This window comes from Vulpes lagopus, chromosome 2 (genome assembly GCF_018345385.1).
Source record: "Vulpes lagopus strain Blue_001 chromosome 2, ASM1834538v1, whole genome shotgun sequence".
NCBI lineage: Eukaryota > Metazoa > Chordata > Mammalia > Carnivora > Canidae > Vulpes > Vulpes lagopus.
Window position 1 is genome coordinate 52,271,400 of NC_054825.1, and position 26,496 is coordinate 52,297,895.

Genomic DNA, 26,496 nt, shown 5'->3' on the forward strand with positions numbered 1-26,496 from the left:
GAGTAACCAGCTGGCAACTAGTTCAAATAATCTCTAACCTAGAGGAGAGTTAAGGGTCATCCCATCTCATCCTGCAGGTCATGAGGGAGTCTCCTTACAACACCTCCTTGAAGTGGTCACCCCCTTGATTGCCTTGAGGGTTGGGAGGCTCACTTCCTCTAAAGACAATCCCTTCTAACTAGGGACAGCTCAGATGGTTCACATGAAGGTAGAACCCGCCTCCTTGCAATGCCTACCTACTGGTCAGTCTTAAAGTTTTAAGGCTCACACAAGCAGGGCCATAACAGAGCCCAAGTTTACACCTAGTTGGGCCTACAGGGGTCCACAGCTTACCCCTCTCTCCAGCAGTTCTCTGATGAAATTGGTTCTCTCCCCATAAGCCCCGTTCAGAACCAGCCTGTCTTCACAAGACTGGGGCCAGTCCAGGGAGGTGGCTAAAAACTTGGCTCCCAATTTTCTCCACCTACAACTCAAAGGAAAACCCTTGGGCATTAGTCCTAATAACACAGCTGGTTTACCATTATCTCCTACAAATACAATTAGGCTGAGTCAGTATTCATGTCCTACCCTGGAAAATAATTTTCCTTTCTGGTTGAGAAGTTATTACTATCAGGCTCTGACCCCAGACTCTGCCTACTGATCTGGCTTTCCATGGTTTCTTTTTCATGTGGGTGGGTAGATTAACTGGGGCAAGGAGGGGAGTTATGGAGGTTGGAGGGAGAAGGGCTGCAGCGAGGGGTTTCTGAGACTCCCATGCCCTTCTCCACTCTAGCCTGGAGTATTTCAAAAGAGAGGCTCCACGGGTTCTAGAAAGTACTAAACCTTATGCTGTCACTCTCTGTTAGACCTGAATCACATCATGGGATTTGGGATTTATTTTCTCCTTCCTCTAGTTCTATAGATGGGGGCACCAATGCTCAAAGAAGTCAGGTTACTTGTCCAAGGTCACTTTGTGAAAGAGCTGGCACTAGATCCTAAGCGTCCGGATTTCCCATGTGGGCCCTCTGCTCTGTATCCATCATGACCAGATTTACCCTGGGTCTCAAAAGAAATGACAGGTGACCCCTACCGGGTTCATCCACCAATCCTAGAATCATTGTAGGCAAGAGAGTGCCAGGTTTTAGAATAAAGAAAACGCTCCGTTTATACACTAGACCACAAACACCTGCAAGTCATTAGCTCCCATTAGGGAGAAAACAGTAATCCGGGGTGGGTGGTTTCTTTTTTTTTTTTAATTTTTATTTATTTATGATAGTCACAGAGAGAAAGAGAGAGAGGCAGAGACATAGGCAGAGGGAGAAGCAGGCTCCATGCACCGGGAGCCCGACGTGGGATTCGATCCCGGGTCTCCAGGATCGCGCCCTGGGCCAAAGGCAGGCGCCAAACTGCTGCGCCACCCAGGGATCCCCCGGGGTGGGTGGTTTCTTAAAGCTGAACCCATACTGACCATGAAATGCTGGTAAGGAGGTCTCCCCCTCCCCTGCGCAGGGCTCTGCTCGGGCACTGCAGTGATGCCTGCGAGTTCCCTTAGTGAAGGGCCCAGTTGTGTGCCACGCTGAGCTGGCTGCGGCTGTGACCTAGAGAAAGGCCGGGAGTTGAACCCGGCAGGCTTCCCGGAGGAGGAGGCGGGGGCTGCGGGGTAGAACAAAGGAAGGAGTGGATTTTCGTGCAGGTGGGAAGAGACCTCCTTCCGCTGCAGCCTCTACCCCGGGGCTGCCTCTCTCCCGCCCCCCACCCCCGTCCTTCCCTGCGGGGTCCGGGCGCCCGGGGCGGGGCCGGCGCGGAGCTGCCTCCCCGCGTGGGGAGCGGCCGAGGCGTCCCGCGGGGGCTCCCGCAGCCCTTACAAGGAGCGCGGCTGCTCGGGCGGCCCCGCCCCCCGGCCCCTCCTCCCGCCGGGCTCCGCCGCCCGGGACGCAGCCCGCCTGGCGCTCGACGCCCGCCCGGGCGGGACTCCGACGGCCGAGCCGCCTCTCGCGCTCCGGCCCCGACGGCGGGCGCGCTGCGCGGGGCCCTCCGACCGGGGACTGTCCCCAGCAGCGTCGCCATGTCCTCGGTGTTCGGGAAGCCGCGCGCGGGCAGCGGGCAGAGCGCGCCGCTCGAGGTCAACCTGGCCATCCTGGGGCGCCGCGGGGCCGGCAAGTCCGGTGAGTGGCGGGGCCGAGACGCGCGGGGGCGCCGCACCGGCGGGAGGCAGACCCCCGCGTGGCTGCGGGCTTCCTGCGCCCGTGCGCCGGCTCGACGCCCGGGGCTCCTTGCCTCGGTTTCTCTCTTGCTTGGTCTCTCTGCTTTGCCCTCACCTCCCCGCTCTCTCGTCCATCTTGGGTTCCCGGCCCGTCTTTCCCTGTGTCTGTGACTTCAGCTACCTCCCCCTCTGCCTGTCTCTGTGTCCCGGTCCCCTGCTGGTCTCTCCCCTCCCTCTGTGTCTCTCTGTGTCTCCCCGTCCCCTGCTGGTCTCTCCCCTCCCCCTGTGTCTCTCTGTGTCTCCCGGTCCCCTACTGGTCTCTCCCCACCCCTTATGTCTCTCTGTGTCTCCCCGTCCCCTGCTGGTCTCTCCCCTCCCTCTGTGTCTCTCTGTGTCTCCCCGTCCCCTGCTGGTCTCTCCCCTCCCCCTGTGTCTCTCTGTGTCTCCCTGTCCTCTGCTGGTCTCTCCCCTCCCTCTGTGTCTCTGTGTCCCCCCCCCCCCCCCCCCCCCCCCCCCCCCCCCCCCCCCCCCCCCCCCCCCCCCCCCCCCCCCCCCCCCCCCCCCCCCCCCCCCCCCCCCCCCCCCCCCCCCCCCCCCCGTGTTGTCTCTCTGTGTCTCCTGGTCCCCTGCTGGTCTCTCCCCTCCCCCTGTGTCTCTCTGTCTCTCCCCTCCCCCTGTGTCTCTCTGTGTCTCCCCGTCCTCTGCTGGTCTCTCTCCTCCCTCTGTGTCTCTGTGTCTCCCCTCCCCCTGTGTCTCTCTGTGTCTCCCGGTCCCCTACTGGTCTCTCCCTTGCTGTTGACCGCCTTGCATCTCCTCTCCTTGGAGCCCCAGTCAGCACTGGTGCCTGGCACCAAAGGGACCTGTTAGGCGCTGATCGGAAGCCCAGGCCCCTATGAGCTTGTAGGCTGGGGATAAAGGCATGTGGTAGAGGTCACTGGCTATTGGGATTTTCCAGGAAGGGGCTCACTCCAATTCCCTGGAATGGAACAAAGTGTACATTCCTATCATATGTATTTGTTTCAAGTCAGACCCCTCTCTTGACTTTCTCGAAACACATTGGACTATGGTCCCAGGTGCCTGGGACTTATTCTTGGTGAATCAACATCTTGGGTTGCCACTGACATCATTCCTGCCAACAACAAACTGCCTTAACCATTCCTAGCAGCTCTTATCCAGGTGGAGCCCAGGTGGGTAGGGGAGAAGGTGTCACTGTAGGCAGAGACCCAGAAAAAGGGTCTATACCCCCGCTCCCACCGCCGCTCACAGTCCCAGGCAGCTGAAGGTAGGAGAGGGCAGAGGGGGCTCCTCACCAGCTCTTTTACAGTCACAGTCATTAGTGGACTGGCCAACATGGGCTGTTAGCAGTATTCTTTGAGACTTGATGGGATCCTGCTCTCCACTTGTGAGACCAGCCCCCTGACTCAGAGAGGGGACTCTGAATCATGTTTTCCTACAGAAAAGTTTTGCTACAGAAAAGATTTGCCCTCTTCCCTTTGAAAGTCAAATTGTGTCTGTAGCTCTGTCACTGGTACAGTTTAGCCAGTGACTACATGAATGAAGGAATTTAAATTTTAAAGTATGTATTCCCTGGGTATTAGTTTGCAGAATGACACTGTTAGGAATCCTGGGAAAGAATTTTAAGGGTTTTCTTTAAAATATCACATTACTTTTAAAGAGTCCAGCATGACAGTTGGTTGGCCCTAGGCTTTATGTGGCGAAATTCTGAACAGAATCAGAATTCTATTAATGAATTCCACCGGGGAGAACTTCATTTTAGGTTTTACATTCTTTGGGACACCCATGATGAGTGTGGAGGCCCAAGCCTGGAGCCAAGACTTGAGATGAAGGGGATGAAGGACTGGAGTGTGTTTACTTGGGATGTGAGTGTTCATGCTCCTCCCGGCGTTCACAGACTAGTCAACTCAGCTCTTACTCTTTAGCTTATAGCCAAAACCAGACTAGATGTGCCCCACATTTCAGAATTTTCACAACTTGACCAGGGGGATGCCTCCCTTCCAGTTTGAGCTTCACCAGACTGTCCCTAAGGTAACTGGTTGTGTAGGTCCTGGACCCCTTAGTTCGAGTCTTTATAAACACCCCGCCTAGGCTTGCCTCTCACAGCTTTTCTTGCCATTAAAAAAAAAAAAAAAAAAATCCAGGATGCAACTGGAGGAAATATGGTTCCCCATATTTCTGGTTTCTGCTGAGCTTCTCAAACCAACTTCTCAGCTCCCAGACTCATCCCCCCAGAGGGCTGAGCTTAGTGTCAGCCAGGAGTCACAGAGGCTAGATGGGGCCTCCCTAAAATGAGAGAGGCAACCTCCAGGGGCCAGCAGCCAGACACAGCAGCGGAAGACTCAGCCACTTCTTTCTGCTTCCTGCAGCTCTCACCGTGAAGTTTCTGACCAGGAGGTTTATCAGCGAATATGACCCCAACTTGGGTAAGGAACCACTCCTCCTCATTCCTCCTACTGTGTCCCCCTTGAATCCCCCGGAGCACACGCCTACACTGTGGTGGGCTCACCAGGCCTGGCCAGGATCCATTATCTGAGGGCAGAGGGGAGGAGCCACTAGGATGAGTCAGCCCATGGGACAAAATGGTTTAAGTGCCAGAAATATATCCTTCCACAGCCTACCCCTGACAACTTGGGGGTTGGGTTAATTAAGAGAACCGAGACAGGCTGATTTGCCCTAGAATATGAGGTATGGTGAGACTTAAAAAAAAAAAAAAAATCAAACACAGCAGAATGTCTACAACCATTAAATGTTATTCTTCAAAATGATCACTCAGTGTACTTTTCCAGAAAAGCTGGACAAAACATTTGAGAAGTTCTCTAGTGGTACTGGCTTCTGGCCCATTCTGAATCACATGAGAAAACTCATCTTGTTTTATAGCCATATCATGACATATTGGAAGAAAGGATGCTCTGTTATTAGAGCTCAGTTTGAACCCTAGCTCTGCGACTTTCTGGCTGTGCAACCTTCAAACAATAACCTAACTTCTCTGAGCTTCCGTTTCCTCATCTGTTACATGGGCATAAAGATACCTATCTCAGAAAATTACTGAGAGGATTAAAGAAATAACACACGTAAAAGATTTATCCTAGTATCTGATCCACAGTAGACACTCAATGCATATTCACTTTTCCTTCCTATTTCTTTCTTTCTTTTTTTTTCTTTTTAAGATTTTATTTATTTATTAGAGAGAAACAGAATGGGAAGGGGGAAGAGCAGAGGGAGAAACAGATTCCCCGCTGAGCGCAGAGCCTGACTTGGGTCTCGATCCCAGGACTCCAAAACCATGACCAGAGCCAAAATCAAGAGTCAGAGGCCCAACAACTGAGCCATCCAGGCGCCCCTCCTTCTTCTTTCCTTAAAGTTTATATCTGTAACATTTGTTTATTGTAAACTGTTTACTGAGAAAAATAGTGTTGTCTGTATTCACTTAGCCTTATGAAAATGAGGGGTGCAGTCCTGGACTGTTTTTCTCATTCATAAGACTTAAAGCATTTGTGGGACCCCTGAGGGCCCTCCCAGAAACCTAGGGCAATGAGGCACGGACTGGAAACCTCTGCCACAGGTCTCAGATGGAACGTACTGTGACACCTGGAAGAAAGGGCCCCTGAGCCCATTGGTGCCCTAAGTTCAGGTTGGAATATTGAATCCCAGTGTCGGAACAGGAAGGGACCTCAGGGCTATTTAGTCTATTGATTTCTAGAATTTTTTTCCCTAAGTACCAGAAGCCCTTCTTTCCAGGTGATCTTAAATAGAATCCCAGGGTGTCAAACAGAGAAAGAGGTGGAGGTCCCCTGGTTAAGTCAAGAGTACAGGGCAGCCAGCTCACTGCCAGTCCCTAAGGGGTTTGTTTCTCAAAGCCTGGTTGGACCACCTGCACTCAGACCCAACCCCTTGGTGCCTCAGAAGAAGGAAGAGGCCCAAGGAGCTGAGGCTTCCAGGCCAGGGTCACACAGCAGATCTGAGGGGACCCCATTTGACTAGCAGAGCCCATTGCCCATAGGAGTGGGACACAGGATGTAATTGTGCTGGCAAGGCTCCCGTTGAGAGGGGCGAGGCCAGAACATGAAATCAGATGGAGTGGGGCAGTGAAGACAGGGAGGAAGTAGGAAGTCAAGGCATACAAGCAGGGCTGTCTGGAAAGGGAAAATGATTATTTCCAAGGATGGTTCCTCAAAAGCCAGATGCTGCCTAGCCTGGATGGGGAATACTGATACTAAAAAATATTAGCTGTTTATCTGAAATTCAAATTTAACTGGTCATCCTGTATTTGCTCTGGCAGCCTACTTCCAAGTGTCCTCCTCCCTGTCCCCAGTCCTTACCCTTCTTGAAGGGTCTTGCCAGAAGAGCCTAGTATAGTGGTTTGGGCTTCCTGATTGAGTCATTTTGGAGTTCTGACCTGAGAGTGGAACGTAAGATCACACTGTCCAGTGGGGGACAGGGGGGCGCCGGCAGCAGCTCCACAGTGGTCCGTCACCCCAGCCTAAGAACCTGAAGCTGGAGAGATGACCAGACGCTCTCCTTCAGCCTTCTGGGAGGCCAGTGGCACTCCTTGGGAGTTCTGCTCCACCATCTAAAAATTCCAGCCACTGTCCAGTGGCTGGCCACAGCTATAGTGGGGACTCTGGGACCAGAGCCTTTCTTTCTGTGGAGAGTGGTCTGAGCATCCAAGGGGGAAGGTTAGCCACTGGGACATGTGAAACCACTCCTTTTCAGAGGTCTTCCTTGAACCCAAAGTGAGCTTCTTGAGCGCGGAGACCTGTGTTACTCATTCCCATTTCCAGCATGGAGTATGGTACTAGGCACAACATAGATGCTCTTCAACATGAGATTGAATTTGGGTTTTGGGATTAGCCTTTAAAGAAGAGTTCCAACTAATATCCCCATTTTACAGGTAAAGACATTGAGGCAGAGAAGGCTCAGTGAATTGCCTTGGGGAACCTCAGGCACATAGGAAGATGGGTACCACTCCAGCAGCTTTCCCCTAAAGGCAGCCTATGCTCTAGAGGGCCTGAATCAGAGATCTGATGTGGCACTGGGCTCTCTGAGCCTCAGTTTCCCTGTCTGGAAGATGGGGCCCATAGCCTGTGCTCTGATTAAGGGTTGTGGCCAGGAAAGCTGGTAGGAGCTGAGGGAGTGCCTATGGAAAGTCTGTGCCTGTGCTGAATGCTCCGGGAAGATGTAGGGGTCCCCAGGAGAGCATCCTCTCACAGAGGAGCTGGGGGCTCCTTGCCTGGCTTTCCCAGGGCAGAATGACAGCTTCTCACCTCTTTTTCCCTCATCCTGCTCTGGAAAGAACATGGGCACCGTTTCTGATGCATCATCCTACACACACTCTGATCAGAGCACCTTTAGCACCTTTAGAAAATTATTGTTGCATAAACAAGGGGAAAATAGTTTGAGAAAGAGGAATCTTCTCTCGGCATAAAAGTCCTCAGAATAAGGGCAGTTGGGTGGCTCAGTGGTTGAGCATCTACCTTTGGCTCAGGTTGTGATCCCAGAGTCCTGAGATCAAGTCCCGCATCAGGCTCCCCACAGGAAGCCTGCTTCTTGCTTCCTCCTCAGCCTATGTCTCTGCCTCTGTGTGTATCTCTCTTTCATGAATAAATAAAATCTTTAAAAAAAGTCCTCAGAATATTAGGGAGAACTAGGAGTTATGAAACCCATGTGGTTAAGTACCCCAGAATGCCCTAGAGAGCAGGACTTGGAGATGAGAAGATAGGACATGACTGTGACTTGGAAAGGACCCCCCCCCCACCTCCAGTCACCTCACTTGCCAAGGGAGAGGAAGCAGGATAAGATGATCTCCAAGGCTTCTCCCAGCTTGCCCAGGCATGTGCCACATCTGGACTGGGAGCTTCTGCTCTTCCCCTGTACTCTGCCCAGACAGAGCTCGAGGATCAGCTGGTCCCCTCAGGAGGAGCCCAGCCTAGAAGACCCAAGGCCAGATTCCTTCCACTGATGGGGTGCTGTGTGGCAGTGGGCAAGTTCCCTCCTCTGGGCTTCATCTCCCTACAGTGCAGAGAACAGTAACCTTGAAAGGCTGTTTGCTATGAGGAACCACAGGAGGCCAATGTTGGACTAATATTTTTCCTTGGACTGGGAAGGACACAATGCCTGTTTGGGGGTAGGGATGGGGGGTATGTAGCAACTACGAGGGGTGCACTAGACAACTTTGGCAGGAAAGTAAAAATCTGAACAAGATGTAGGCATCTAGGGGCAGCTCTTCTTGCACCAAATATAGTTAAACATTTGGGGCATATTTTCCATTAGATTTTTTTTTTTTTGTCTTTGAATAAGAGCAGTTATTTATCCAAGTCCCCAAACAGGCTGGGGATGGGAGCTGTCTGTGATTCCTGCTGGCTGCTAGTAGACCTGGCATGTGTCCAGGCCTGGCTTGACTGCCAGTGGCTCTCAGAGAGAAGTGGTTGTGAATTCAGCCAGGGTTGGGGGGTGGAGGAAGACAGAGAGGGCCCTAGTTCTGCCCAGAGAGGTCTTCTTAGGGGTTACTTGGGGCACAGAGGCACCCAGGGAAGGATGATGGCCAAGTATATTCATACACATGGGCCAGTGGCATAGGGGAAGGTTGGAGGTAGGGAGAATGATTACCAATATGACAATGAGGTCCTCTTTGCATGCCTGGCCTCATGCTGCTTTCTCAGGTTTGAAGTCATGAGAACAACAAAAAAAGGTAGAAACTCATGAAATCCAAATAAGGTCAGTAGTTTAGTTCATAGTGTGGTACTAAAGTCAATTTCCTGCTTTTGATCACTGTACTATGGTTATGTAAGGTGTTAACATTGTGGGGAGCAGAGGGAAGGGCGGGCACACAGGAACTCTCTGTACTATTTTGCAATTTCTACATGAGTCTAAAATTATTTCAAAAGAAAAAAGAAAAAAAAACCACCTAGGAATGTGAACCTGCCCTGTAAGCTTTGGAGGACCACAATCCCCACTGTCCTTTACCACGCACTTAGGGTGGGCCAGGCCCCATACCTAGAGGCTCATCCAGTCCTCACACAGCCCTGTGAGGGTGCGGGGACAAGCATTTAGCACAGTGCCTGGTACAGGGTAAAATCTAGAAAACTTTTAGCTAATGTTATCATGTTATCCCCACTTTACTTTTTTAAAAAAGATTTTATTTGAAAGAGAGCAAGCAGGGGGAGGAGCAGAGGGGGAGGGAGAAGCAGACTCCAAGCTGAGAGTGGAGCCCGACGTGGGACTCGATCCCAGGACCCCAAGATCATGACCTGAGCCGAAATCATGAGTCAGAGGTTCGACCAACTGAGCCATGCAGGCGCCCATGTTGTCCCCATTGTAAAGTTAGGAAACAACCTCGAAAAGCTGCAGTGACTTGGCCAAGTCACAGAGCTAACAGGTAGCTGAAGTTGGGTGTGATTCCACATGTCCAACCTAACATACTCGACTACCCTAGACTCCTTTGCTATTATTTTGATAAGGATTATTTCTAAACTTTCTTGGGAGTTCTGAATGGAGTCACACACACATACACACACACCATGCCACATGCTGTGCGTTTTTCTTTTCCCATCCTTTCTCACACTGGGAGCGGGAGTTTTATCCTTGGGGGCTTCCCGTGGGCCAGGTACTATGGTCAGAGGGAAGAAGGTGGAGAAGTTTGGGAGGGATGCGCTGGCATTGCAACTGCAGAGGCCTCTGCTGCTAACCAAGCCTGTGGGCCACACACTCTATCCTGTAGACTTGGTGGGTGGACCTGGAATAGAGTCCCATCCCCTGTGGCATGTTCTGTGAATGACCTCTTATGCTCTGAGCCCTGACAGAGCAGCATCTCCTTGGTGGGAGGTTCTGTCCGTGTCCTCCATTTGGGTGAGAGCTAAGGCCTTTCCAGTTGTCCTACTCAGCCAGCCCCAGAATAGATACCCCCAGGGTCTAGCACAGGGAGGCTGGGACTCAGACCCAACCTACCACTGAGTGGCCTGCCCGGCCTCTGACCTGGCTGCCCATCTGTTGCAGAGGACACCTACAGCTCCGAGGAGACAGTGGACCACCAGCCTGTCCACCTGAGGGTCATGGACACTGCAGACCCGGTAACATTACCCCATTACCCTTGGAGAGCTGAGAGTCAGTGCAGCCTCCCGAGAAGTCCTGATCCCAGGCTGGAAGCCTCAGATGGGAATTTGTAAACTTTTTAAGCTCTAGTTTATGATGTGCCCCTGAATGAGGCACTGACCTCTCTGGGCCTGAACCTTTACTTTTGCCAAGTGAGAAGGGATGGGATGGGGCCTGGGGAGACCTGATGGTTGCTGGTGTCAGCTCTGAGATCCTGTGCTCTGGGGCTTGATGCTCATGCACACATGGAGACAGGGCACACACGTTTATGCGGAGGCCCCTCCTCAGCCCAGCTCTCCCCAGTATACACATTCCCCTGATGTTCTCACCACCCCCTACGAGGACTGGATACCAATTATTCTCAGAAGCCAAAGGGCACCATCAACCTGACCCCAAACCAGCAGTGCCCAGGGACAGCCAGGTCTCTGTAGCAGCCATACCAGAGTCTTGGCTCTGTGCCCCAGAGGCCAAGGTCTCCAAGCCTCTGGCTGGGTGCTGGGAGTGAGGCTCCTGAGACAATGTCTCCTTTCACACCAAGCCAAATCCACACTCAAGTGCCCCTTTGCAAAGGGCTCTGCTAGGGAACAATATACAAAGACCCAGGGAGTGGGGTGGTGGGATGGAGCAGCTCAGAGGACAACCTTTCCCTGCACCAAGGCTTCTCTCCTTTGCCCCAGGACACCCCCAGGAACTGTGAGCGCTACCTGAACTGGGCCCACGCCTTCCTGGTGGTGTACAGCATGGACAGCCGCCAGAGTTTCGAGGACAGCAGCAGCTACCTGGAGCTGCTTGCTTTGCATGCCAAGGAGACACAGCGTAGCTCCCCTGCCCTGCTGCTGGGCAACAAGCTGGACATGGCCCAGTACAGGTGAGTGCAGTTTGTCCTCATCCCTGGAGCTCAATTTCCTCATTTGGAAAGGCTGCGTGTCATCATTGGGGATTATTGGGCTGATAAGGAAGGTAATCCCCTCAAATTTAGGTTAAAGGGTACAGGGTGCTCGTGCTTCCAGACAGGCAAGGGCAGAAAGGGAGGAGCTTCTGGCCCACACAGGGGTTGGAGCCTAAAAGTCAGAAGAGAAACCACTCCATCCATCCTCATGGGGCTTTGTGGTCTCTCTTGGCCTCACCCTTCCTTGCGTTGCTAGGACCTTCCATCCTCACTCCCCATAGCTGGCTGGTTATTATTTGGTGCCCAATTCTGGTTCTGAGAAGGAAGGCTGTGATTGGCAACTTTAGCAGGTGTCTGTTCAGGACCAACCAGCTTTCGCCTCACCTAAGCATGGCCTCTCGCTTATTCCCAGTTGGCTGTGCTGAGGGCAGCTTCTCTTAGAATGGGTTGGACTTGAATCAGAGGTCACAGACTAGGCCAGAGGACAGATTATCAGCAGACACTGCAGCATTTTGCTTGGCGAGCACAGTGTTTTAAAAGACCCAGAATTGGAATGCTTTGAGGAGGGGCATGCTCTCTCCAGCTGACCACAGGCCTTACCACTCCTGCTGGCTTTCCTCCACTCTGCATACATTCGAGTTGCTTGCTTGGCCCCTGAAAGCACGATGCTTCCACTTGATGAGTAATCCCACTGCCCTTCTCCAGCACTGGCATTTATCCTGTGTGGCCAGTCCACCTTCAAAATACAGCACCTTCCACCCATCTTCCATCTATCCCTCCCTGTTCATGGCAATCACTCCTGCTTCCCCAGACCCCAATGGCCCATTGACTAGTATCAGCCAGGAGGGGACCTTTGGTGCAGAACAAATCAGATGGGCATTGGGAAAGGGAGGAGCATCTCATGAAGAGGGGCCACTGTAGGAGCCTTCAAAGGCCACCAAGCCCTCAGACGAAGACAAATTCCATCTCAGAGAATAAGGGAATGAAGGAAGTTGTATCATATTGAAACCAAAAGGAGGTTTTTGTTTTTGTTGTTTTTTTAAAAAAAGATTTCATTTATTCACGAGAGACACAGAGAGGCAGAGACAGAGGCAGAGGGAGAGGCAGGCTCCCTGTGGAGAGCCCGATGTGGGACTTGATCCCAGGACTCCAGGGTCACAGCCCAAGCCAAAGGCAGAAGCTTAACCATTGAGCCACCCAGGTGCCCCCAGAAGGTGGGTTTAGAGGAATCAGAGCCCACAATGCCTGAAAAGGGGTCAGAAGACTGGATTGTGGTAAATCTATCCTCAGTGTGAGGGGAAAAAACCAGACCATTCTTTTGATCCCAATCTTTGCCAAAAAGATTGTGTAAAAATGGTTTGGGAACAAGTAACAAAGATTATGGGGCTCAGACGGAGCAGCTTCAATTCCCTAAGGAAAGTCATGGCATTTACGTTCATTTCCTTTTCTGATCCAGCCTGGTAGTGGGTCAGGATTTGATGGGCAGTCAGTCTTGTAGCTGAGCATCAGCGTGTCGTCTCCCCTGACAGTCTTGGCACTAAAGGGGAGAAGGTGGGTTAGAACAGTGGTTCCTGAACCATTGATAAAATTGTCACCAGGCTGCAACAAAATAAGAGAGGGTAATGCTACATGCCTGTGTCACCCATCTACATACATGTCTGCATGCATGGGGTGCTGGTTTCTGAAAATTCAAGATTCAAGCCCCCAAATGAGAAGTCTTTAAACTCAAGTTCATCATAAAAGCAAATAATACCAAGTATTCCTTCAAAGAGGGTTCCTCAGGAAGCAGTGAGCTTATAGACAGGACACCAGCCCTGGGTGGGGAGTCTAGATGCTTTGCCCTTGGACTTTTTTGTCACAATCACTCTGTCTAATATTCCCCCTGGGCAGCTAGCCCACTCACAGTCCCCCCTACTCTTGCCAAATTAACCTCTTCCCACCAACACCAACTGTCTCATGGGTTATGCCACTGAATGCCGGGTGGGGCAATCGGCAGGGCCCACCCCTTCCTTCTTCTGGACATCTGACCTACCCAAGAGCCAGTCTTTTTTCCTTTCACCTTGATGTTCAGGTCAGAAGCTGCTAGGATCCCTCCAGTTAAATATTTGATCCCACTGTCATGAAAGAGGGCGTAAGATGAAGCTGACAATGGGTGCCGTTCCCTCTCCCCTTTTCACCCTTACTGTCCCTTGCCCCTCCCCTGGACAAACTGGCAAAACTCTGCCTGAGCCCTGAGACCTCTGCCAACCACAGGCATCCTGAGGCCTCTGTGGCCTCACATCTTTCAGTCCAGGCCTTTCTCTAGAGCTGATCCAACAGGCCAGGGCTGAGGGTGGCTCACTTCCTGAACAAGAATCCATGCTGGCCTAACCTAGAGAGAGGCAGGGCTGGAGATGACCACCTTCTTCTGGCCACAAGCAGGGTCTAGTCAGTAAGCTTCTCCCTTGCCCACGCTTTGTTCCTGAATTCTGGCTTTGGAGACATCAGCCACTGTTTATTGAGTAAGCCCTGCGCCGGGTACTATACTAGGCACACAGTACAAATGGTCTTTCTTAATTCTTTTTAACAACCCTGAGAGGCAGATGTACATCCCATTGTACTGATGAGATGACTCCAGGTCACCAAGCCAGTGAGTGGGGAGATGAGCGTAGGCCCTGGCCCACCCAACTTGGACACAGGCTCCTGACCCTGCCTCTCCCTGCTTTCCCACCAGGCAGGTCACCAAGGCCGAGGGCGCGGCCTTGGCGGGCAAGTTCGGGTGCCTGTTTTTCGAGGTCTCCGCCTGCCTGGACTTTGAGCACGTGCAGCATGTCTTCCACGAGGCGGTGCGGGAGGCACGGCGGGAGCTGGAGAAGAGTTCTCTGCCCCGGCCCCTCTTCATCTGCGAGGAGAGGGCCCTGCCCCACCAGGCTCCACTCACCGCCCGGCATGGTCTGGCCAGCTGTACCTTCAACACACTTTCCACCGTCAGTCTGAAGGAAATGCCTGCCGTGGCCCAGGCCAAGCTGGTCACGGTGAAGTCATCCCGGGCCCAGAGCAAGCGCAAGGCACCCACCCTGACTCTGTTGAAGGGCTTCAAGATCTTCTGAGGGCTCCCCCTAAGTCTGAAGATCCCAGACTCAGCAGCTGGGTGGGGCTGCAGGACAGGGGCTGGCCTCTCCCAGTGGCCTTCCCTCGAACAGAACGATAGCCCTTGCCCTCGTGAGCAGCTGACCCCTTTCTGGCACCAAACCCAGTTCACAGTGTGAGCCAGAAGGACAGGCAGGAATGCTGCTCTTGCTCACTCCAGGCCTTGGTTTCCATGGTAACCACCGCATTCCCTGACCCTGAAGGGAAATAGCTACTGAGACAACCCAGAGACCTTGGGTCAGCCTGAAGTGGAAGGAAATTGTGGTGTCCGTCGTGGTGCCATCACCCCTCCCTGCTCTAGCGACAGCCAGGCCAGATGTGGCCTCTAGTGGACAGCTCTGCATGGTCCAGCTCTAGAAAGGGTAGGCGGCGAGCGGTCTGCAGGAGGCGCACCCTGAGGTCCTAGCACCACCTGGTGGACAGGAAGGGCAGAGCGGCTACGGGTCTTGAGGTGGGGGCTTGAGCCTGGCCCTCCTGTTGTGCTCTGACTTCCCAGAAGCCCCAGGCAATAAATCCCACAGTTTACCCAAGTCAGATCTGGCTTAAATAATCCTATGGGACAGGCTGTGAGAAGTAAAATTCCCAGAAGGGCCATTTCATGTGCTTTGGCTTTCAATGAGGATGGGGGCTCTGGGTCGTCCAGAGTAGGGAGCCTCCAATGTTTTGTTTCACCAGGAGACAGGGCCCCCTTATTTTCCCATCTTAAACTATAGACGCTCTCTACAGAGCCTCAGATCCAGCCTCCTGAAGTTTAATGATCAAGACTGCAGAACAAAATCATTCTCTCTAGTGGCCATCACCCAGGACTCCAGGGAACCTGCAACTGGCAGTATTAAGCACCCAGTGGGCAGTTAGCCTGCCCCAGGCTCGTAGGAAGAAACACAGTATGCCAGCCGGAGCCTGGTCTAGCAGGACCCTGTACCTTCAACAATGGCTCTGAGTGTTCTAAGTCCACTTTCGAAAGATAGAACCTAAGGCATTTTTAGTTCATAAAGCAATTTTTTACATAAATTATTTGGGGCCACCCCCACCAATGGGATTCCATAGTTAGCACAGGGAGTTTCATAGTCTTCTAACGCTGTTTACCTTGGGGGGGGGCCCTGGCCCAAAGGAAGTCTCTTAGGATCCTCAGCAGATAAGCAGGTAAAGGAGAGGGCTCCGGTAGGAGGAAGGGGTGGAAGGGGATTCTGAGCCCAGAACCCTGCTCTTGGCAATCCCAGGACATGGAGTTAAGAACAACAGCTCTACCCCAGCCTTCAGCCACATTCTGTAGATGGAGAAGCTGAAGTCAGAGCAAAGCTGTGAACCCCTCAAGACCGCATGAGGAGTCCTAGTCGGGCTTCCTGATCCACAGGCCGGCTCTGGATTTCATGCTTTTGCTCCAAGCCGCTTGTGTTGGACCACTGCCATTTGAACAAACTATGCCATTCCAAATGCCCGCTTCCAGAAGCATTTTAATAAAAAGTTGTTCCCCCCCTCCCATAACAGATTATTAGTTTGATTGCAGTTCATTTATCTTATCTGACAGCATGGGGCAGTGCTCTGAACTCTTACTAGGTCTCTGATTCTTGTAGCTCTGGGAAAACTAGTGACACATCTTTCTCTTTTAATTTAATTTCCACCTGAACTAAATTTTCCTTTTCTGAGAGCAAAGTCTGTCTTAGGATGTTCAGGTTATTGTCATCTCTGGTTTCAGCCTCAGCCAAGTCTTGGTCTTCTGGAGTTTGTTTTTCTGGTTTGTTTCTCCCCCGGATCTTTTGATTTCTGGAAGGAGAGAAAAACACAGTTGAAGCTGGGTTCCCTGAGCTGGAGTAATGAGTGGTTGGGGCAATACTGGGTCTCCCAAGTGGATTAGCGGATTGGAGGGGAAAATCCAGGAGGCAGTTTTGGGAACTGTTAGGGGAGAAAGCGGAGATAGTTTGGTGTGCTTTCGGCAGAGAAACAGCTTATACTCACCCAGGCATCATCTCATCAAATCCTCATCGCCAACATGAGCTCAACTATTATCACCATACGCTCCCCTTACAGGTAAAATGGGGTTCAAAGAAGCACATATCTTGGACATGCATTTAAGTCTCCTGACATTTTCTCTATCCCAGGCCTGTCCTCCTGCTTAGTGCAGGTTCTTGCTACCCCCTCCCCACCTTCATCCACCTCATCCCCGACAGAGGACTCCAGGAAGTTCCTAACTAGTCTTCCTGCTTCTAGGTACTTGCTTTTCCAAACCAGCCCCCATACCCACACCAGTCTTTTTTTTTTTTTTTTTTTAAGATTTTATTTATTTGGGCAGCCCTGGTGGCTCAGCGGTTTAGCACTGCCTTTGGCCCAGGGCGTGATCCGGGGGTCCCTGGATCGAGTCCCACGTCAGGCTCCCTGCATGGAGCCTGCTTCTCCCTCTGCCTGTGTCTCTCTCTCTCTGTGTCTCTTATGAATAAATAAAATCTTTTTTTTTAAAAAAAATATTTTTTTTATTTATTTATGAGAGATACAGAGAGAGAGAGAGGCAGAGACATAGGCAGAGGGAGAAACAGGCTCCATGCAGGGAGCCTGATGTGGGACTCGGTCCCGGGACTCCAGGATCATGCCCTGGGCCAAAGGCAGGTGCTAAACCACTGAGCCACCCACAGATCCCCACCGGTCATGTTTTTAAAACTCTGGTGCACACATATCACACCTCAACTCAAGCACCTTTAGTAGCCCCCCACTGCCCATGTCCTTTACCTGGCATTCAAGACCTAGCCTTCCTTCCAGTAACTCCTCCAAATGTCCTCCCTTCAAAGGTGGTTTTATGCAAGGTACTCCTAGGCTTCGTGGCCATAGTGGAGGGACCCAGCTGTGGGACCAGGGGACTGCCCAGAGACTCTGCTGGGGCCGTAGAGGAAGCTGCTCAGTGTCTGCTGCTCCCATGGACAGCCACTTCGTCCCTGAGTTTACCTTCTAAGGGCCATGCTTCCTGACAGGGTCAGAAAGGCAAGGTCACCTTTTTAGAATCTACACCCCTGTGGCTCCTTTTATGTCCTATATACAGACTAACCTTGTTAAAACAAATCTTCATGTCCCTGTGCAAAGCCATTCTCTGGCTCCCCAACGCCCCAGAGCTAGAACCTGAATTCCTTGGGATGGAATTCTGGGTCCTGCCTGCCTCTTGTCCTCCCTCTGCCCCCACCCCATGGCACACTCCACAGCCATATGGCCCGGCCCTCCTTTTCCAGCATCTCAAGCTTGGTGCCTGTTGTCCCTCAGTCTAGAAGCCTTCCCTGGTCCACTCTCCCTCTCCCTCTTGCCCTGAAGGCCCCAGATCCCACCAGTGTGCTCCCACACACTCTATGTCCCACACAGAGCATCTGTCACTCTGAACTATACTTGGCTCCCCACCAAACTGTAAATTCTATAAGGCTGCATTTTGCTGTCCCAAAAGATGGCTAGCCAGCACATCTAGGTGACCACTCCCTAGATTTCCCTTGGGAGGGCAGGTCCCCAACCCCCCAGGGATCACCCCCAAACCAAACCAGCTCACCTGTTTGCCCGAATGCTCCTTCCCAGGAGAATGAAGCTGATCATGCCCACTACGCCCACCAGGGCAAGCATGGAGTAATTCCAAGGAGATGCTGGGGAAGGACACAAGGAACAGAGACTTGAGGAAAGGCTAGGTCCCCCTTAGGTTCATGCACAGTTGGGGCTTGGGCTCAGACTCAGCTCATGGCATCAGTCATCCCCTTCTGTGAGCCAAGTGTGGTAGAGACTAATGAAGATGAGCCCCTGCCCTGCAGGAGCTTTGGTGTTGGGGAGAGGCGGAGGGAGGGACAATTTCTGCTCTGCAGAAGCCCTTGTCTAATGAGGGACAGCACTACAGTTGGATAATAGTGTGGCCATGGGGAGAGAGGGGGAGGAAGGGGTGGCAGTGAAACCGTGTCCAACAACTGCCAACGGAGAGTACATCAAGTGACTATTTTGAATTTAGGTAAGAAGCTCTGTCTGCCCTGAACCAAAATGAGGCAGGATCCAGCTCCAGAGCTATTGCATTTCCTGTTCCCCCTGCCAGGAATGCTCTTCCCCCACATAATCTGTGGCTCATCATTTCACCTCTTGCAGGCCCTTACTCAAATGTCAGCTTCCTAGTGAGGCCTTCCTTGACCGTAGTATCTTCCCTTCTACTCCCTTTCTATGCTTAATTTTCCTCCTTACAGCTCATCACCAATGTGCTATGCATTTTAGTTGCTTATCTTGTTTATTTTCTCTTGTGTTAGAATGTGTGCTCCATGAGGGCAGACACTTCTGTGCTTCATTCCCAATGCTGAGAACAGTGCCTGGTACACAGAAGGAACTTATTAAATATTTGTGAATGATCCAGTAAATGAGACTACGAATGACCATGCCCTGAGAAGTGGAGGGTACAGTTAGGCCAGACCCTTCTGGGAATGAAGATCCCTCAGCCTCAGTACCTGCCTTGGGGAAAATGTGCAGCCTGCCATAAAGGAGACCCAGATTCCACTCCTTGTGTCGAGGAACAGACCCCACCACCCCCACCACCAGCCCTCCACAGCTTACCATCTTCTACCCGAAAAACCCAAAGCATTTCTTCCAGCAGTTCCTGAGGCACCACGGTACCAGCTGGGGCTTGGGTGACTCCCTCACTGTGGTCCATGCCCCTGCTCCTAGTTGGGTTATGTTTTGGAAAAGGAAATCCTTAGGTCTCTTGGCTCTCCAGCTGCCTTCCTGGCCCTTGAGCAAGAAGCCCTGAAGACGCCTGGAAACAAAGCAGAGAGCATGACGGGATAGCCCACTCCAGTTTGACCCTCTTACTGCCCAAATCCTTCTCTCCTCCGGTGCACAACTGGGTGTCAGGCCAGGTGGAGTCTGGAGAGGCAGACACCAGAGAAGTAGGAGTCACTCAAATCTTTAGTAAGACTCATTACACATGGAGAGGGACATTGACCTGGAGGGAGAACTCTGGGACCCTTGCAGGGAACATCTTTTCTTGCCTGCCCAGCATCCCCATCCAGCTTCTGCAGCCCAATGTGCTCCATCACCCTGGTTCCTTAGCGAATTGTCCCACTTTCCTCCATTGATTTTCATGTGATAGTGAATCATAGGCCCCCGTGTCCCCACCTAGGCCAGCCCATCAGTGTCTCTCCTGGAGACTGGCATACCTGTGAGCTGGAGCTGACAGTAGAAAAATGCCAGAGGGAGGTAGCTGCCAGCACCTGCTACCAAGTGAGGCGCAGCGGAAGAGCCTGAACTCCTGCTCCCTGGATAAATTCTTCCTTAATTTGAGCCTGTTTTCTTTCCTCCAGAACAAAGCAGGTTCAGCTAACTGTGTTTACCAAAGCTCCGTCCATCCCCAAACTGTCACAAATCTCGACGTATTCTTGTACTGCCTGTACTATTACTATCTAATACAAAAATGTTCACAGTCCACGTTCAAAGGAAAAGAAATAGGTACAATTAACTTTGACAACATATTTTCTTTAACCCCACATATACCAGATATTATCATTTTAATGTAATGAATATAAAAATGGTTGAGATATTTTCCCTTTTTGGTACTGTTTGAAATTGGTGTGTAAATTTTACACTTATTGCATATCTCAATTCTGACTAGGCACATTTCAAGTGCTCAGTGGCCTCATGAGGCTACTTTACGACACAGCCAGGTCTGTTCCCAGGCCGGACCAGGCCATGGCGCTGATTCTCCCAACTGCTCTGGGCTCCCGGCTTCATAACAGCAAGCCATCAGAAGTGAACTTTGGGCTATGAGCCAAGGAGCTGGCCCCTTATCTGGCTCTGCCTCTGGTTAATTTGTCTAGGCAAATCTCTGGGTCCTCCGAAGAACAAAAAAGGAAATAATAAAAAAGAAATAGAGGCAGAAATCAAGGGGAGAAATGGACATGATGAACAAAACCAAAAGCTGGTTTAAAAAATATATTAGTAAATAAATCTCTGGCAAGATTGACCCAGAAAAAGATAATGCAAACAAAATATAGGACCAAAAAAAAAAAGACCAGAGATTTTGAAATATAAAAATGTATTTTGAACTATATGCTAAGAGACTTGACAAACTAGATGAAATGGATGAATTTCTAGAAAAACAGAAAATATCAAAATTATTCAAGGAAGATACTTGAAAACTTCTAAATAATAAAGAAATTGAGGGGCATCTGGGTGGCTCAGTCTAATAAGTATCTGCCTTCAGCTCAGGTCATGATCTTGGGGTCCTACATAGGACTCTCTGGGCCCTACATAGGACTCTCTGCTCAACGAGGAGCCTGCCTCTCCCCCTTCCTCTGCCACTCCCCCTACTTGTGCTCTCTCTCCTTATGTCAGGTAAATAAATAGAATCTTTAGGGAAAAAATCTTATTAAGAAAAAAGAAATTAAAATGATAAGCCAAGCCTCCTCTCCAAAAAATAAAGCCTAGGCCTACATGGCTTTAATCGTGAGTTTTAATAAACTTTTAATAAGCAATTGATTCTTATTTTACAGAAGTCCCCCAAAATAGCACTAACTGGATTGCTCTTCTAACACTGGTTTCAAAACTAGATGAGGTCCATGCAAGAAGAGAAGATAATAGGCCCATTCACTTATGAAAGTAGACACAAAAATCCTAAATAAAATAGTTACTCAAATTCAACAATGTATTTAAAAAAGCATTATCAGGGAACTTAGACACCAGGAATGGAAGGACAGTTTGACGTCAGAAACGATATCAGTATAACTTACTACATTAATAGGCTAAGGGGGAAAAAAACCATATGATTGATACGTATGATAAAAACTCATAGGGCAGCCCTGGGTGGCTCAGCGGTTTAGTGCTGCCTTCAGCCAAGGGCCTGATCCTGGAGACCCGGGCTCCCTGCATGGGGCCTGCTTCTCCCTTTGCCTGTGTCTCTGTCTCTCTCTCTCTCTGTGTCTCTCATGAATAAATAAAATCTTAAAATAAAAAACTCATAGCAAACTTGAAGTAGAAGGAAAACCTCTTCAGTTTGGTCTAGACAACATAAAAATCCTACAGAAAACCTTATAGTTAATGGAGAAGCTTTAAATGCATTCCGTTTAAGATAAATGGCAAGGCAACAATTTGCTGGCTGAATTTGACCATTATAATAAGTCCTAGAGGTCCCAGTAAGGAAAGAAGAAGAAGTAAGTGTAAATTAGCAAATGGGATTATATAAAACTCAAAAGCTTCCATACAATGAAAGAAAAAAATCAACAAAATAAGCCTATAGAATGGTGAAAAGTTTTGCAAACTGTATAAGGGGTTAATATCCAAAATATATAAAGAACTCATACAACATAATAACAACAACAAAACAATCTGATTTAAAAATTGGCAGAACAAAATAGACATTTTTCCAAAGAGGACATCAAAATGGCCAACAGGCACATGAAAGGATGCTCAATATCACTCATCAGAAGGGAAATGTGAATCAGAAGCACAGTGAGATACCACCTTATACCAATTGGAATGGCTATCATCAAGAAGATAAGAGACAACAGGTGCTGGGAGGATGTGGTGAAAAGGAAACTGGCATATACTGTTGGTGGAAATGTATATTGGTTCAAGCAATATGGGAAGCAACATGGAGTTTCCTTAAAAAATTAAATCTAGATCTACCATATGATCCAGCAATTTGACCACTGGCTAAATATATGCAAAGGAAAAGAAAACATATATTGAAGAACTATATGCACTCCCATGTTTTTCCAGCATTGTTCACAATAGGCAGGATATGGGGGCAGCCTGGGTGCCCACTGACAGACCAATGGATGAAAAAGATGTGTTGTACATACACAGTAGAATATTATTCAGCCATGAGAAAGGAGGATATCCTGGCATTTATGACCAGATGGATGGACCTGGAGTACATTATACTAAGTGAGATAAATCAGACAAAGAAAGACAATTGTATGATTTCACTTTTATGTGGGATCTTAAAAAAAAAGTCAGATTTGTAAGAACAATGGAGTGAATGGTGGTTGTCAGGGAATGGGAGTTGGGAAGATAAGCTTTATATTGTTTAAAGGTACAAATTTGCAACTAATAGTAAATAAGCCACAGTCATCTAATGCATAATATAATGAATATAGACAATATCGTACTGTAATTATGTAATGTGATAACCATAGCTACAAGACAATAATATTCCAATATAGAAATGTATCAAAGTAACATATTGTACACCTTAAATTTACACAATATTTTATGTAATATATATTCAACTAAATGAAGTGTGAGATTTGATAGAAAGAGTTGAGACTTGTAATTCTCAGATGACAAGATCATCTACCTAGAAAGATATACAATTAGAACTAACAGAAGCATTTATTGCTTCTACATTTATACATTTGTTGCTGTATACAAGGTCAATAGCATTTCTCACATTAGTAGTGAAACTGGAAAATTAAATAAAAATAGGATATCATTCAAGATTGCATCAAAGCCATGAGTCATCTAGATAAACTTATCCAAGCATACGAAAGACCTCTACAGAGAAAAAAAAAAAATAGGTGGTCTGAATAAATGGAAAGACATCTATGTTTTTGGATAGGATATATATTATGAACATGTCAATTATCTCCAAATTAATCTAATAATCCCATACAGTCACAATCAAAATTCTATTAGATTTTTTGAGGACCTTGATGAGCTTATTCTAATGTTTATATAGAAAAAGTAAACACACAAAAGTAGCTAGTAAATCTTAAAAAAAAAGACTAAGAGGAGGACTGGCCCCAGTAGAGGTTGAGAGACAGTGATAAAAAAGGTGGTCTTGACACAAGACCAAATCACTATACCAAGGAATCAGAACAGAGATTTCATAGAGACCCATGTTCACGTGGAAACTGGATATACAATAAAGGTAGCTCTAATAACCAGTAGGGAAAGGAGGAATTGTTTAGTAGACTGTGTCAGGGAAACTAGCTCACTGTATGAAGAAAAGGAAGACTGGATGATGCACATCTAACAAATAGCAAACCAAAACAGACTCCAAAATTAAAGACCTAAATATAAGAGGAAAAATACATAAAGTTAATAGAAGTGAAGTAGGACTTCTTAAACAAAACCATAAAAACTCAAATCATTCAATTAAAAAACTGATGAATTTGATTATATAAAAAACAAGATTATCCATTCAATGAAGAATACCATCAATCAAGTAACAAACACATTTCTGGTTGGGATAAGATACATAAAATGCTCAAAATCAAGAAAAGACTGATATCTAGAGTATACAAAGAATTCTTGCAAATTAACAAGAAGAAAAGGACAGGAACCCTAAAAAAAAGGTAAAGGATGAAATGATCAATTTCTTTGGTAATCAAAAGAATGAAAATTAAAACAAAAATGAAATAGTACTTGGCATCTGTTAGATGGACTTGGTTTGGAAGGTAGCTAAGGCTGGGAGTTGGTGGGGCTCTGGGGCTATAGCCCCAGGCATTAACAGAGGGAGTGTAGACAGGCAGCCATCCTAAGAGCAAATCAGCCAAAGTAAGTATACACACCCCACGACACAGCAATCCCGCTCTTGAGTGTGTGTGTGTATATATATATATCCCAAAAAAATTATCCTCGAGGATCATAAGGGGGCATGCCATAGCATTTATGAAAATTCAAAATATGCACATAATACATATTTTACAAAATATATTTTAAAGAAAGATACACATTATGCACATTAGGATACTTATCTCTGGGGGAAGAGGGAAAAGGGAGCAAGAATGAAAATGAGAGTAACTAAAGAAATAAAACAGGAGAGAGGTTTTGAACAGACCAATCATTCATGAGAGACACAGAGAGAGAGAGGCAGAGACACAGGCAGAGGGAGAAGCAGGCTCCATGCAGGGAGCCCAACGTGGAACTCGATCCCAGGACTCCAGGATCATGCCCTGGGCTGAAGGCAGGCACTAAACCACTGAGCCACCCAGGCTGCCCATGAACAGACCAATCATGAAAACATGGTGGCACTACTAACAATGACAAACGCAGAGAGAACAGGAGGGTCCCCAAGGCAATCTCAAGTGCCCCTACTCTGACATTGTCTTCTGTAGTAGCCTCTGGATGCTCAGCCAGGAACATCCCAAAACAGCTGGATGGCAAACAGCCAAACAGAAAAGCAAAGTACTAATAAAAGGATTGACATCAGAGTTTTTTTCCAACTCTAAATACTCTGAGAAAACTGAAGAAGCGTCAGACTTTGAGGGAAAATATTTTGACACAAATATAACACTGAGCTAAGTTTTTTGTATATGAATGATCATTTGTGTGTCAAGATAGAGATGGAAGTTCAGGGAAAAAGAAAGATCTTTTTTATGCTTTCTGGGACTTGGATGCATACTACCTACTTACTCATTACTTACTGAATATATGTCGACTAATGGAAGGACAAAGTTACAGGAATGGCTAATCTATGTGATTTGCTATTCCAGCTCCAACTGTCTGTCCAGAGCACTTGCTAAAAGGGGTTGTGATTTTCTGCTCAGCCTCAGACGCAGGAGTGTCTGGATTAATTAGTAACATTGGCCATAGACTTATGTCACATATGCAGACCCCCCCAGATCCATAGAGAAAAGAGTGTGAAGGTCAAGATACTCAACACTCACTCCCCCCGGGGAAGTAGGATGGGGTCTAAACATGTGAGACGTTCACTTTGAACATTTCTGTATTACATACATTTCTCATGAGTATACATTATCTTCATGAAAACAATACATGTAATTATATTTTAATGTATGTATATTTTAAATATATATTTGATGTATTTGTGTGTATTTTTAATGCTCGTATATATTATATTTACCTTTTGAGACAACAGTTCCAATAGGGGTTGTTTAATGAATAGAACTAATAAGATGTCAATTCTTCCCAGCTTGATCTATAGATCCAGGGTAATACCAATCAAAAATCCCAGCAAGTTATTTTATGCATATGGACAAACTGGCTCTAGAGTTTATACAGATGGACAGGGGCAAAAGACCCAGAATAGTCAACAATACTGAAGAAGAGGAGCAAAGTCAGAGGACCAATGCTACCCAACTACAAGACCTACTCTAAAGCTACAGTGAGGGGATCCCTGGGTGGCTCAGAGGTTTGGCGCCTGCCTTTGGCCCAGGGTGCAATCCTGGAGTCCCTGGATCGAGTTCCGCGTCGGGCTCCTGGCATGGAGCCTGCTTCTCCCTCTGCCTGTGTCTCTGCCCCTCTTTCTCTCTCTCTCTGTCTATCATGAATAAATAAATAAAATCTCTAAAAAAAAATAAAGCTACAGTGAGCAGGACAGAGTGGTACTGGAACTAATCAGAAAAGTATACAAATTTGCATGTTGCTGATGTCCACAGAAGAAGGTGTGTTTTAAATTGTATAATATTGTTATAATCAACATACACCAACAAACAAAAAGACAAAATGATAGCATGACTTGAACTGAGCGTCAGCCCTCCCTGGTTGTGTTAGATGCCACAGGAACAAAGGACACATTTCCTTCAGAGCACTTAATCAGTTTCCTTCTACAGTGAGCATCATATTAATATATCTGCTTTTGAAAAATTATTAACCAAACTTCACGATTCATTTGGCTTTGATTTTTCCATTATTGTCCTTTTCCTATTCCAGGGTCCCATCCAGGATATCACATTGCATTTAGCTGTCATGTCTCCTTAGGCCACTTTGAGAGAGTCCTGCATTTTATACAGGGCTTCACCATCCATCTGCCGCTAGACTGGCATTCCTGCCAAAGATCCTGAGCCACCCATCCCCATGGGAGGTTGAAGACACTCACCCTGGATCCCGCTTCTGGGTCCTGCCTTGATCTGCTGTTAGGAGCAGCACTAGTTTCTGGGTCCTTCTCTCACAGGAGTGCCAAGGGGTCTCTGTACCGGAGCACCCCACACAGCTGTCCCCTGTGGGGCCCTGCTCCAGAGCCTGTGTCAGTGGAGCCCATCTGGTAGCTCTGGCACACACCCTTGGCACACGCCCAGGCCTGGAACCTCCTCCGTCACTCCAGGGTGAATGACCTCTTGAGTGAGTGGCCTCAGATGACAAACTGGCTCCATGTGACTTTCAGGATCTGAAAGAACCAGGAGCTCCATGCTTTCCTTATATGTTGGCCTCAAGTAAAGAAAAAACATCTAGATCCTCTCACCAGCCTAGGGAGTGGGCTGGGGAGGAACCCCGGTCTCGGAGGTCCATTGTTGTG

The 26,496-nt window shown here is 48.7% G+C and overlaps 2 protein-coding genes across 2 annotated transcripts; one reads left to right on the top strand and one right to left on the bottom strand.

Annotated features, from left to right (window-relative positions):
- Nucleotides 1-1,876: 1,876 nt before the first annotated feature.
- RASL12 (RAS like family 12) lies at nucleotides 1,877-15,788 on the top strand. Its single transcript, XM_041744969.1, has 5 exons — nucleotides 1,877-2,144; nucleotides 4,567-4,623; nucleotides 10,193-10,266; nucleotides 10,966-11,156; nucleotides 13,891-15,788. The coding sequence occupies exons 1-5, from the start codon at nucleotides 2,045-2,047 to the stop codon at nucleotides 14,264-14,266; spliced, it is 798 nt and encodes a 265-aa protein (XP_041600903.1). The 5' UTR covers nucleotides 1,877-2,044; the 3' UTR covers nucleotides 14,267-15,788.
- On the bottom strand, nucleotides 15,741-26,496 carry SLC51B (solute carrier family 51 subunit beta). Its single transcript, XM_041744970.1, has 4 exons — nucleotides 26,080-26,496; nucleotides 18,855-19,053; nucleotides 17,824-17,914; nucleotides 15,741-16,070 (listed from the first exon to the last, which is right to left on the bottom strand). Exons 2-4 carry the CDS (start codon nucleotides 18,949-18,951, stop codon nucleotides 15,860-15,862), a joined length of 399 nt encoding a protein of 132 aa, XP_041600904.1. The 5' UTR covers nucleotides 18,952-19,053; nucleotides 26,080-26,496; the 3' UTR covers nucleotides 15,741-15,859.

What these genes read in the sequence shown, in the direction of transcription:
- RASL12 (XM_041744969.1), top strand. Translation starts at nt 2,045, where the DNA reads ATGTCCTCGGTGTTCGGGAAGCCGCGCGCGGGCAGCGGGCAGAGCGCG. An exon ending in CGAATATGACCCCAACTTGG is followed by an intron (nt 4,624 to 10,192) that starts GTAAGGAACCAC and finishes CATCTGTTGCAG; the next exon opens with AGGACACCTACAGCTCCGAG. An exon ending in CTGGACATGGCCCAGTACAG is followed by an intron (nt 11,157 to 13,890) that starts GTGAGTGCAGTT and finishes CTTTCCCACCAG; the next exon opens with GCAGGTCACCAAGGCCGAGG.
- SLC51B (XM_041744970.1), bottom strand. Translation starts at nt 18,951, where the DNA reads ATGGACCACAGTGAGGGAGTCACCCAAGCCCCAGCTGGTACCGTGGTG. An exon ending in GGTTTTTCGGGTAGAAGATG is followed by an intron (nt 17,915 to 18,854) that starts GTAAGCTGTGGA and finishes GTCCTTCCCCAG; the next exon opens with CATCTCCTTGGAATTACTCC. An exon ending in AGGAGCATTCGGGCAAACAG is followed by an intron (nt 16,071 to 17,823) that starts GTGAGCTGGTTT and finishes CTCTCCTTCCAG; the next exon opens with AAATCAAAAGATCCGGGGGA.